The sequence below is a fragment of the Sinohyriopsis cumingii genome, unplaced genomic scaffold (genome assembly GCF_028554795.1).
Source record: "Sinohyriopsis cumingii isolate HCF-2022 unplaced genomic scaffold, ASM2855479v2 utg001660l, whole genome shotgun sequence".
NCBI classification, from domain to species: Eukaryota; Metazoa; Mollusca; class Bivalvia; order Unionida; family Unionidae; genus Sinohyriopsis; species Sinohyriopsis cumingii.
Window position 1 is genome coordinate 42,270 of NW_028316033.1, and position 14,094 is coordinate 56,363.

The 14,094-nt window shown below is 34.9% G+C and overlaps 2 protein-coding genes across 2 annotated transcripts in view; one reads left to right on the forward strand and one right to left on the reverse strand.

The window, feature by feature from the left end:
• The window catches only part of LOC149771770 (transient receptor potential cation channel subfamily M member-like 2), a 145,759-nt gene that overhangs the window by 22,115 nt on the left and 109,550 nt on the right, over positions 1-14,094 (forward strand). The window lies entirely within an intron of this gene.
• LOC149771771 (uncharacterized) lies at positions 1,675-13,763 on the reverse strand. Its single transcript, XM_089948144.1, has 2 exons — positions 6,104-13,763; positions 1,675-5,042 (listed from the first exon to the last, which is right to left on the reverse strand). Exons 1-2 carry the CDS (start codon positions 6,346-6,348, stop codon positions 4,850-4,852), a joined length of 438 nt encoding a protein of 145 aa, XP_089804270.1. The 5' UTR covers positions 6,349-13,763; the 3' UTR covers positions 1,675-4,849.

Genomic DNA, 14,094 nt, shown 5'->3' on the forward strand with positions numbered 1-14,094 from the left:
GCATTAGCCATATGTCATAGTGCAGGCATTATTAACCACTTGCCATAGGACAGCATTATTAGCCACTTGCCATAGGTCAGGCATTATTAGCCACTTGCCATAGGTCAGGCATTATTAGCCACTTGCCATAGGTAGGCGTTATTAGCCACTTGCCATAGGAAGGCATTATTAGCCACTTGCCATATGTCAGGATTATTAGCCACTTGCCATAGGTAGGCATTATTAGCCACTTGCCATAGGTCAGGCATTGTTAACCACTTGCCATATGTCAGGCATTATTAGCAACTTGCCATAGGTCAGGCATTATTAGCCACTTGCCATAGGTAGGCATTATTAGCAACTTGCCATAAGTAGGTATTTTTTAGTCACATGCCATTGTGGTAGGCAGTATTAGCCACTTGCCATGCTTCAGTTGCAGAAGGTCACAGGTTCAAATCCCAGACAAGTCATAAGAAGACTTATAAAAATGGTTCTGGCTGCTGCCTCGATTGGTGCTCAGCATTAAGAAGGTAGTATTAGGACTGGTGGGCTTGGTGTCAGTATAATGTGATTGGGTGGGACATGATAAATATCTGTGGCATTTTGACCCAGTGCTATACATCACTAAAAACTGCTACACTGCAGACATCCTAATGAAATGACTAAACATTTTTTTAAAGCTAGGTTAAAAATCCAGTCACACACACACGAAGTTATTGCCGGGGCCCCAAGTGATCTAAAGCACTCTTCATTACGGATCACTGCCATCTCACCTCTGTCTGCGCTGGTTCGAGTCTCAGATTCAGCCAATGTGGGTATGTGAGAAAGCTTGCCAGTAGCTTCTCGTGGCTCGGTGGTTCTTTCCAATGTTTTCCCGGGTTCTTCTTCCACCATTAATACTTGCTGCCATGTATAGCCTATCGTGTGCTGAAAAATGGCATTAAACCCCACAACAACAAGAACAACAAAGTTATTGCCCCTTTTTTGTAATCGCACCTGCAGGCATGTACTACTACCGCACTTGCTAATCAATGATAATCAATCAATAACATCAGAATAATCCCCCCCACGCATGTGTGAGATGATGGGGAATTGTTGGTTTGTTTAAGTAAGCAATTTGTACAACATTTCTCCAGTTGTACTTCCAACTTTGGCAGAGGCAGGACATAGGCATCACTCATTTGTTCTATAGTGACAGTGTCTTCAACATGTAAGTTTAGGGCTTATCTTTTTCCTCCTGCGATACAATTCCCAAATTCTGAAGCTATTAATGTCATACATTTCCCTTTTTTGTCACAACACAACCATAGTCTCCTTTTGCTCCTGATACAAGTTTAAGGTAATTTGAGAATGATGAATAATTTGTTATTATAGTCAAATCCCAAAGTCGAGGTGATGGGGTGGGAGGCATTGGTCTTATTTTTAAATTATACTTTCACCTGCACACATGCCCACCTTTATTCTGTCCTGTTGGCAAGGTTATAGTCGATAGAAAATTAAAATTGATTTGAATCATAAAGGGTGACAGGACATACATTTACTTGTGTGTGTGTGATTTGCATTTCTAACTTTGCTTTAACAATTTTGCAGTCATATCACTACAATGTCTTAAGTGCAACATTTTATAGTGATGTCTAGCACAGTGATACCATGCTTCAGACATGTATCATCATGTCCCACCCAGTGGCATTGTCCTGATACCAGGCCACCAGTACTGACACTTAAATTCTTAATGCTGAGTGCCTAGTGAGGAAGCTGTTAGTACCATGTTTATAAGTCTTTGGTATCACTCAGCTGGGGTTTGAACCCATGACCTACCACATACAAGGTAGATGCTGTAACTACTAGGCCACCAGAGCGGTCAACATTTACTTGCTTGGTCTGAATAACTTTTTATTTCCTAAAGGTAACAAGTATTGCATTCAGTACATCAGCAATGTACCTAGGAATGTTGTAATACTGAACAATTTATGTCCATAGGTATAATATAAAATGTTTCAGTTTTCAGTTATGCGTTGACGTAAGTCATCATTCAGGTGAAATACAATTTCACCAGATATATCAGCTCTCACATATTCCTTTAAAGCCATATGCACAAGGTATCTATTTGATTTTGCCCTGAAATCTGTTTAATACCAAATGCACTTCCAAGTGCATCATTTTTACAAAGGTCAGAGCATATAAATTCAGCTGCCTCAAAATAATTTTTCAAAAATTGGCGTGTGCAGCAGTTTCAAGTGTTAAATGAAAATATGTATTCTTTATTCAACAAAGAGTCCATGGCTCTATCCTAGAATACCAACTAATATACTAACATAGATTATTCTAAACTGTGTATGGCTTCACATGTGATGTACCGTGCATTGCAAGCAGACTTGACAATCATATATATATATATATATATATATATATATCGCTCCCTCGATAACTCGCGCCCGGATATCCCAATTTTTTTCCAGAGAAAATGTATTTAAAATATGCTAAACATGAAAAAATTATGATAAGAATTGATAAATTAAACCTTGATACATTGCTCGTTTTATCCTCGAAAATGGTGATTAATGCCTGTAAAAATATAATCCATATTTTGAAATTTGCAAGTTCTAAAGAAGAATTAATTTCAGAGATCTCGAAAACAGAGGCGGGAGTCCTCCATACGCATGTAATAGGTGCGCGGGAAAATTCTAAGATTTGCCGGTCCTGTTTCAGCCACCTGCTTTGTGGGAAAATGTGTTGATCAGTTAACTGTGCTGATATTTACAATGACAGAATTCAGTGACTGAAAGACTCTTTTGATGTACTGTTGCCATTTTATAAGAGTACATTAAAAAAAAAAAAGAACATGATGCAACAGCTAGGCGGCTAGTTCAAAGGCTTTGACTGGCGGCAGAGTGAGAAAATGTACTGATATTTAGTGATTGAATTCAGAGGCAGAAAGACCCAGTTTTCAAATCCTAGCGAGACCTCTGTTTAAAGATATCATATATTATGTAAGTTTTTATGATAAATAGGTGTCAGTATACTGTAAATAAACAGTCTGGTGAAATAGCGATCAATGAAAACTTCTGATAAATGCTAACAGGTGGCAACAGAGAATGAAACAAACACCAATTAAACGTCTTTCTGTGTGAAAGTCACGTTCTAATCCTTTAATTCCGTTTCAGTGTAAACATTATAATCACAACATATTCTGTTCATTGAAAACATGAAGAGTCAATCAACCATCACATCGAAACCTGTGAGTACTTCTGTGAGAACCTAATTACATGCCGGCTTTGTTTTGATCCACAACTTTGGGAAGTGTTTGTTGCATTTAAAAAAAATTGATTACAAGAGACCTCAGGTGCTGGATTAAGGGTCTTGGAACTGCCTTTGACATAAAGCAAAACAGTAACAGAGACAACGTTGATGATAGTGACTTCGAATGTTTCAGTGAAACTGATGTCATTAATGCCGAGGCTGTTTGGGAGAAATTCATACATACTCATGGTCCAGAGATGGGCGTTTCTCTTGATGATGTGGAGGAGTGGATTTGTGCTGACAATGATTGCCCCACAGCCGAATACATGTCAGATGAAACTATAATTAATTCTATAACGAACAAATTTGCAGCAGAAGACGATTCTAACTGGAGTAACACAAGTGTTGAAAGTGATGCAGACGCAGATGTTGCACCCACCCACCCCTCTGCACACAAAGCAATCGGATATTTTGATATTGCCGTAAGGTGGCTGGAGACCCAAAATGTTGACTACATAAAGCTCATGCAGTTGAGAAATCTAAGGGATTTTGCTCAGCGGCATAGAAACCAAGGGGTAACACACACAAAAAAAATTAAATGATTGTTTTCAAAAAGTGAATTGATATTTGTCAAGCGTGGCACAAACGGCAAGTATTAACTTGTTCTAATTTACGTTGTTTTAAATTTGTAGACCAATTAAATGTTAGTACTGATTAACCCTTGTTTTTTGTTTTCCATTTTACTGCTATCGCATTCAAATCTATCTATCTAGCTATCGTTCAATCGACACTGTTTCTCGAAAAGAGTCGATCTTTTGTATATAAAAAAACTTCTAATTTGGTTCAAACAATAAAACTAGAATGTATCCAATTCAAGATAAAAATTAGTGACATAGTACACATTGTGTGAAGTGGTACACATGTTAAGCGAACGGAAACCACGAGAAATAATGTTTTCGATGATCAACTCAATATACTGTAATTTATCCTAAAATTAATGTTGTCCTATGAGGAAATAATAAAATACACCGTTATGAAGAGATATTTATTCACAGTTAATCTCAGAACGATTATAAAGTGAGTATTCAACCGTATAATCTGCCTACCCCCTCCCTTATTCTTCCGTTATGTCGTCAATCACTTTATTGGTTTTGGGCTTATTTTAAAGGTTCCTTGATAACTTGCACCTCACTTATAGTGCGGTCGATGTTTCTGGACCCCGATGTGCGTGAGTTATCGAGGGATTGGTGTATATATAATGAAACACATGAAAACCTAGTATTCGATTCATGCTTGAAAGGCAAGTTATTTCTCATATCCTAAAGACAAGTTCAGGATATGATGGAAGTCAATATAACAATGGGTTTTCCTGCTTCATTTTCCTTATTAAAATTTATATGGAAAAAATGTCCATTTCTATTTGACTTGATGAGAAGAGAAATATTTATACATGTATTTGAATTAAGTATTGTAGTCCTTCCAAGACTACTAAAATAAACTAATTGAACTGGTAAATTAATTGAGAACACAAAAAGAAGCTCATTTTCTATCACTGTTTTGTGCACAGACCTTTTCTTAAAGACCAACATACTCCAACTATTATGTCTGAGTTAGTAGAAATATGCAGGTATCAAATTGTAAATGTTTTCAGACCTAATATACATACAACAAAGACTGATTTTATGGTGGGCATGAGTATACCTTCCACTGAAGATGGGGATCCAGCATGAATCACTCTATGCACCTTTCTAAGGTCTGCCCCCATTCCAATTGCAATTGTCGCAGAAATTATTTTTATGTGATTGTTTTCACTTGAAAGATAGCACAGAATATATTAATTTACATTGCAATATTGTGGAGAGTGGTATTGCACAACAATGCAGTTTTCTTCCTTTTTTTCTCCATTGTACAGTTCATCACCTAGAAGTAGCTTAGCTTGCTCAATAGGTTTACCACACCATACAAGTCTTGTGTAGACTATTGTTACAGAAATGCATGAACCGCTCCGGTGGCCTAGTGGTTAGAGCGTTCGCCTTGGATGGGGGAGGTCATGGGTTTGATCCCCGGCCGAGTCATACTAGAGACTTAAAAATGGTACTAACAGCTGCCTCGCTTGGTATTCAGCATTAGCAGGTTAGTGTTAGGACTGGTTGGCCTGGTGTCAGGATAATGTGACTGGGTGGGACATCATGCTACATGTCTGCAGCATGATGCCTCAGTGCTAGACATCACTATAAATTGCCACATTGCAGACATCATAGCGATATGACTGAAAAATTGTTTAAGCTACATTAAAAATCAAAATCACATTACATCACATCCTTTCTTTCTCCATTGTACAGTTGATCACCTAGAAGTAGCTTAGCTTGCTCAATAGCTTTACCACACCATACAAGTTTTATGTAGACTATTGTTACAGAAATGCATGAACTATTTTCCTTTGTTCTAATAAGGTCCTGAAACAGTGATTTGAAAACAGTCACAAGGTTAAGTTGGTGTTGTGTCACTTGAGTATGGTGGTCGTCTTCTTACCAGCAAATTGATGTTTTTTCTTAGAAGAGGTGTACAATTAATTATGCTGCATCTGGAAAGTTTAAACTCTTTCTTTATAGATTTGATGCTGCCTTTATTAATAGTTACTGTCATAGCACAGATTGTACAAACTGGAAAAAGAGCCTGAAGATTTTTAATCTCCTTGTATGCAGGTCTAAATTCATCCTGCCACTGCAGAATGCATTGGGCCTCGTCAGTAATCAAACATACCTGTTGCTTTGTCTATTCAGCCTCAAGTAGGCATTCAAGAACATTTTTATCCAGTATGTCTTCTGGATGTCCAACCATATATGAAAATTCACCTATGCATAAGGTACTGTGATCTTAAAACTGTTCAGTGACACGTATCACATGTCCATCAGATGTGTAACAAAGCTGACTAAGAGGTTCCAGTACTATGACTGTGCACTGTAGGTAGAAAGGAATCAGTTCAAAAATCAGAGTTTTTCCATATCCTGTGGGTAATACAACAACTAAGTCTTTGGATTCTCTTGGGTTGTACAAAGCATCAATTTGTCTGGGCCTGAGCCCAGTAATTGGTGTCTGTGAAGCAAGAATTGTCTGGTTATATTTCATGACAGCTCATTTGAGATTACACATCTAATCTAAGTAAGCCATCTGCAAATAGGATGAACATTAGAAAGCTTTGATAATTTAACACTGGGAAACAACCATGTTTATGAAAGTTGCTATATATCAATAAATGTACATGTGATTAAATTAATCTTTTTCAGTCAGCAAATCAATCTTAGTATGAAGCCATTTATCATTCATGCAGTCTGTCTTCTGAAATATTTTTTACAAATACCATGTCAATAAAATATTATTGAGATTTTTAATGTCAATAAAAACTACCTTAATTTATTTGAAGCAAGTTTTTTCTTCATGTGTGTGTGCATATGTTTGTTTAAAGATACCATTACTATCTGAATGATAAAAGATATTCAGGACCATACAAAGTGTTTTGTGTCATCCAGTTTTGTTGAAAACTGTTGATGTTGGAAAAAAATCCTTTGAAAATGTTCATTGTTACTACTTAACTGCCTTTTTAGATTTTCTTTCTATAGCACATCTTAAGTTGAAGCCCTCTATGTTTCAAAAGGACTGCACATACATGGATCTCATACATATACTTGACGAATACTTCACTGATTAACACTTATCCGAGTTTGAGTCACATTCTGTTGATGGATATTAAATAATTATCATAAAAACTATATGCATCATGATAGGCTGGCATGTGTTTCAGTACTAATACTGTACAAAGTGTATGTCAAATGTGTGTTTAAGTTGATGTTCATCGTAACACAAGAATAATTGATACTACACAATGAACTCTTTTGAATCAGTCGATATGAATGTTACATAACTTATTTCTTATTAATGAACTCATTTAAGATTATATATACACACACAAAACAATCATAAGATATGCTGCTACGTTCATTTTTTTTCCTTTTGTATGTTTATACATGGGCGTAAATTGAAATATGTATCACATTTGCATATAACTGTATGTATTCAGTTATCAGAACATGACAATGACAGATAACAAAGAGAAACTAAGAAAGTCAAATATGCAAGTGTTATATTTGATACATTTTCATTTAAATCAAAGCAACTCAGAGTTACTGCTGTCCATATTTAATCATACAAGGCTCAATGATTCCTTTAATGTACATGTCAGTGTGTTTTATTTGTTTTTATATTTACATCCAACAACACATTTGGTTAAATTGAGAAATCACTGTTAGGACACATATTTGGATGAATGATTGTGACAGTATAAGAAATGAAAATACTGTTCAATTTCATGTCATGCTTCAGTAATGATGAAAAGTACAAAATATGAAATGCTGTCTCAACTTGTCTACAGTGTTATCTTTAATAATGCATCTCTCAACATTGCATTAATACTGAAAAATTAAGTTTATATTAAGTTTTGGAATTTTATTAACTAAATATTGAAAACAGCATTCATTATGGAAGCAAATCAAATTAGTGATGAGAACATTAAAACTTCTGTACAGTGCTTAACATTAAATGTACTAACATTGTATTTCAGTTATGATGATATAGTGAGTGAATTTTGAAGCATCTTACCAATATAAGAATGTGAATGAAACCTGAATGCAGTTTGTTTTGGAAATCTTGCAACACAGCAGCACATTAAATTTGTTTCATGTGGAGACAATTAATGTGCCTTGCCTAATGAATAGAATATATTTACAGTAATATATCAATATCAATGTAAGTGGTGTAACAAGAAATTTGGCTCCTACTCTCCCAAAGACTTATTGATATGGCCCACTCCCAATAAAGTTTGTCTGATGTTATTTTAGGCTCCTTCACCACCACCCCAGTTTGTAAGGGATGCTATGCCACTTTCTTTCAAGAAATCAATTTGAAATGGAACTAACAGTAAGAAATGTCCAATGTTAGCCAGATTGTCAGCGTAATAAGAAAAATGGTTGGTATTTTGGTAATAATCTTTTGCAGAATGTGGGTTGTCATGTTCAAAGATACATCAATATCAATTTAAAATTGATCAAACAATTTATTTAAAATGGAACATTGAGATGATGCTGTCTAAAATATTCAGTTTTTGGCAACATCCCCCCCATTGTTGGGATTTGATATTAACCTTTGGCCAATTAAGGGTGTCATCTATCATCTTATAACAATTCAGACGTAATAATTATCAAGTAATCGATAGCAAATGGAATGTCGTACATGATGTAGTCGAAATATGCAATATTTGACAAAATGTTGTCACTTTATCTCCTTCGTAGAAGAGGGTTGTTATATCAATCCTAATATTTGACAAAATTTGGACTGTCATGGAAAACAATATATTCATATTGATATAAAATTGGTCAAGGAATTCATTGCAACTAGAATATTTTAGATGACACAGTATGAAATGTGCAATATTTGCAAAACAATCGTTACCCTCACCCCTGGTAAAATGGGGAAGATATTTTCGTCTTAATCTTTGGCAAAATTAAATCTGCCGTACATAACCTCATATCAATTTTGACGTAAAATTTAGCAAGGAATCTATTGGAAAAGGAATTTTTGAGATGACGTTGTGAGAAACGTGCAATATTAACAAAATAGTGTTGTGTGTATCCCTATACTTTGTCTTCGCCTAATCGTAGAAATATTGTAAAAATACCTACGTAGCCAATTTGCTGGTTAAGCTTGAACACAATATAATGACTGCTATAGTTAAACTCGAAAGTATTAGTAAAGTTTGCATTGTGTCATTAACAAACAGAATATTAAAGCAATAAATGTGCCATGGTTAGATTACCAAGATCTCTCCATGTGAGGCCATTTGTTTTGATCACGTGATAATATGGCGTTGGCGTTCGCCTGATTTAGTATAGCGGAGGGCAACGCAGGGAGCATACTAAGCAGGGAACCAGACTTTGCACACACCACTTTGCTGAAAATGGACTTGTCCAGGAACTGGAAATGGATCTCGAGCATGCCGGTCTATTATATTGAAAACTTCCATTAAGCACGAAACGCACAGATGATTACGGTGTTAGGGCCAATCTACTCATAGTAACGTTAGAAATTATAAATCAATGAATGAATTGACTTGGTTCCTTGCACATTTTGTCACATTAAAGGTTTCAATTATTGGAATCGGTCGGGGGCACAAACTAATGGGTTGGTATAGACAGATCATGCTTGCATTCTTCCAATACAAATTAATATCCCAAATTCCATTTTTATGCTCGAGTCAGTGTAAGTGAATTTCCATAAATGATATATTTTAGTCCAAGATTAAGTTTTAAAAATCGACTGAATCCCTCCGATGGATTTCTATACTTACTTCTTGTCTATCCTTGAATACCTTTGATCTTGTCCCAATTAAGTTTGTCCATGTTAATTTGTCTCGAAATCTTCCGGTCAAAGTCAAATCATTAGTACAATAGTCAGAATATACAAGCCCATATGTTTGTACCCCCCCCCCCCACTGATTTCAATAACGAATAGCATGAACATGATCACAAATCCACAGATCTTAAGGAGTTCATTCATTGATTTATAATTTCTAACCTGATTGCCACCAGGGTGTCAATAACACTGTCATCATCTGCGCGTTTCATGCTTAACGGAAGTTTTCACTATCAACCATATCCATGCTCGACATCAATTTCCAGTTCCTGGACAAGTCCATTTTCAGCGAAGGGGTGGATGCATGACTTTACATGTATGTATATAGAAGGTAAATACTACGTCATCTCTTTCCGATAATTACTGTCTGATTGTCATATTTCACCAAAGCAAATCCAACGAAATTGGCTAAAAAATGTGCCCTTAAATTTGAGAACCTGCACAGTAAGTTGTTTCATAAATTGTGACCTTACTGTATAATTTGATTAGAAATTTAAACATTTGGAATATTTTTCTTTATTTATGTAGGTGGTGATGACACAAAATATAACAGCATGACTGCACAACATTACAATTATTACCTACACATTGTATTGTTGCAGTTCAGAATGATTATGTTAATGATGTTGTTCGTTATCATTATTATTACACTTACAAGCTGTATCACAAGAAATGTTTTTTTCCTCAATGTTCATAATATTTAGATAAAATTAATTAATCAATTGAAATTAATAATAGTAATAATAATATTAATAAAAATGTTATATATATAATTACATTACTTCTTCCATGCTTAAACAAAAATGATCTATGTATATCACTTGCAAACATGCATACCACATTAAACTTTGTCTCGCAAAAAAAGATTAGGAATGAAAGAATTGTTCATGTCATACCTTTAACTACCATAAAACATTCTCTACCTATGCATTGTGATCAGTGCATGACATAGATGGGTTGGAAATACTGCTGAGAAATTTCAAAGTAATACCAAAGTACTATATACACAGACTGAAAAGTTTGCCAGGATCGTTCTTAATTGTCCTTGTCATTCGGAATGATATAGTGTCTGAAAATTACCATGAACCCATTACATAATTATACATACACAGTGGATCATGATCATATTGAAAGTTTATACATAATCAACATGGCATAATCTTTTTATACTTGCTCTTCCTTGGTGACATACTGATCTAAACCACTCATCTTTAGAGATTACTACTGTCTCAACTCTCAACATGGGTGTTGCTTTGAGTTTTGTGCTTGGAAAATAGAGGTGTGTGATATACTAAGAGAATTACCATGTCAATTGTTCCTAACAAGATTTAATTGAGTTATTCATCCACCAGTTTTATAAACAAGATCATTATACAGACATGATTTACTATGATGAACTTCATTTCACAAAGATTTCATTATACAAATATGATGAAGAAGGATGAATATTGTTATCCATGTGATTTTACAAATTTACTTCTATATTTCAAAATGCTTATTGAAATATTCAATTATTGTGATATAATCTGGATGATGTAATATTTTATTCAATATGTATTCATGAAAAGAGGGTCCTATGATAAAAAAGACATTTAATACATTTTATTGTCCATCTTTAATAAGAGTAACATTGAAAAATGTAATATACAGTATTTTACAGGTTAAAGATGTCATTCTGAAAATAATGAAACTATCTGAATCGGAAAAAGAAAATCACATCAAATATCGCGCGTTTCCAGTGAAACACCTATCCAAGGTAAATGAGACAATGATTAATATGCATGAAAATGGATGTAACAAAACAAAATTAGTATTGCCAGATATTATGCATCTTTGGCATTCTCTCCAAAAGCATTATTACTTTCGGTTAGAATTTCAAAATACAATATGTCCACCTGCATGTGGTGGTTAGATAAATGGAAAAAAGAGAATAAAAGGGGCCAAGTATAACTCCACTAGAAACAGGTACCTAATACATTATTTATATCCTCATTTACATGTTGATAATATGTATTTCTAGGCTATATAAAGAAGTTGATATGTTTCTCATTTCTGGGCTGAACTGTAATGTGGTACATTCATTTGGAAATGTGGAATATCAATTACGTTTTAAAAAAAATAACAATCTAGTAGTAATATAAATAGCAAATGTTAATTAAATTATGAATTATGGTTAAATACACATCACATATAAAGGTCTAAATAATAAACTAACTGAACTTATGGCCAGTTGATGTAAAAAGTCTTGCTATTTATATAATTACTTATTTTCCCCCCTATTTTATAGGCATTAATAATAAGCCAAACCTACTAAAAAAAGAGGATGAAAATGAAGCAGTTCTAAATGTTATTGATTCTATGCACCAAAAATACAAACAAGAGCAAAACGTCTGCAAGGGGAAACTAGATGGCATTGATGAGAATCTGGTAACAGAACAGTCCATGACCTATTCATGCAAGGAAAACCAGTGACTCTTACCAAGTTACAGATTGTTCTAAGAGAAAAGGGTGTGGATGTCTCACAGACAACTGTCTGCAAAGTACTTAGAAGACATGGATTTCAGTATTTAATAAACTTTACATTGATTTTTTATAACGTCATTGCTGGTAATATTCAAGTTAATGAATATCATACAATACAGACTTTGACACTCAAAATTTTAGAGACAATTATGTCCAATTTGTAACAATTACAAAACGGTTTTATAGATAAATGAGAGATAACAATAATAACATCAGAAAGAATAAACAGTAATGTAATTATTTTATGTAATCATGATAAAATGCAATTGATGCACACATGTTACATGTGTGTCTTTATGTATCTGAATTAAATATAATGTTGAATAACTAGGTGAATTTGTTTAATCTATTCGAACTAATGTCAGTAGTGAACATTAAATTTGACTGCCAATTATGGCAAGGTAATTTTTAAAGACATTCATATCTTTTAATTACAAAGTCATAATGTCAAAAAAATATTATCATATTAAAAAAATCTTTGGTACCTACTACCTTTTCCTAAAAGTAGTCATCAATACCCATCTAACATTCTCTTTCACTATCCATAATAGTACCTGTGCTTTTCTTTTCTTCAATATACTATTGTCTTTCTCTTTGCAGATATAAAAGAAATGTTACTGGATGAAGATTCATGGTGGAGCGTGATGAAGTGATTGCCCAGCGCAGTGCTTATTTACATAAAATTAAGAAACTTAGGGAACAAGGCTGCCATATCGTCTACCTGGATGAGACTTAGATTAAATCTCACCATACAGTTAAGGGAGGATGGGTCGAAGAAAATCATTCATCCACCAATACCTTTGAGCCATTTTGTAAATCAACTGGATGTTTTGTCCCCTTTGGGAAGGGCTGTCAACTGATAATTGCTGATGCTGGTTCATCACAAATGGGACTCATACCAGGCTGTAGCCTAATATTCGAGTCCAAAAGCAACAGAAGTGATTACCATGATGAGATGAATGCAGAGTGTTTTACTGAGTGGTTCAGGGACACACTTATCCCAAAACTGGACAGGAGCTCAGTCATCGTAATGGACAATGCAAGCCATCATTCCCAGCTTGATCCTCAGTCAAAGGCTCCAAGTAGCTCTAGCCGTAAAGCTGAGGTTCAAGCCTGGCTTGATAGACGCTGAGTTCATTATGATCCTGAAATGTGTCAGGCTGAGCTCTTGGGGTTAGTAAAGACCAACAAGCCTAATCCAAGGTACATAATTGATGAACTTGCATCTCTTTATGGTCATGAGGTGCTATGTCTACCTCCCAGGTGCCATGAATTTAACCTTATAAAGTTAGTTTGGGCTGATGTAAAGGGCTGTGTTGCTAGGGACAATTCTTCCTTTAAAAAGGATACCATCATAACCCCGTACAGCCAGGCCAGACAAAGAATTGATAGGGTTCAGTGGCAAAAAATTGAAAGTCATGTAATCAGAGAGGTAGAGGAAAAATTTTGGGAAACTGATGGCATCAAAGAGGATGAGGTAGACCCAGTAATTATTGAACTAAATTAATGTGACAATGATGACACAGACTCTGAAGACTCATTTGATTCAGGTAATGAAAAATTGACAGATGATGATGACCTCTCTGATGCCATCAGCGATGACAGAAATGACCATGACATTCCTTGCAACATTTGTCAACAGAGAGAGCCTCCAGGTTTGAGCGCAAGAATCTGGAATGTGAGCTGGCATGAATGTGAGTTATGTGTGAAGTGAGTACATGACAAATGTTGCAAAGAACTGAAAAATAAATCATTGTGCGATTGGTGGTGGACAATCTTTCACAACAGAAGTTTTGAAAGTTAACATCATTTATAATTACTGAATGAAAAGGACAGTTGCTGTGAAACATTTTCAACCTAATCATTTTAAAATAATCTGTAACTGGT

What these genes read in the sequence shown, in the direction of transcription:
- LOC149771771 (XM_089948144.1), bottom strand. Translation starts at nt 6,348, where the DNA reads ATGAAATATAACCAGACAATTCTTGCTTCACAGACACCAATTACTGGG. An exon ending in GTGATACGTGTCACTGAACA is followed by an intron (nt 5,043 to 6,103) that starts GTTTTAAGATCA and finishes ATATATTCTGTG; the next exon opens with CTATCTTTCAAGTGAAAACA.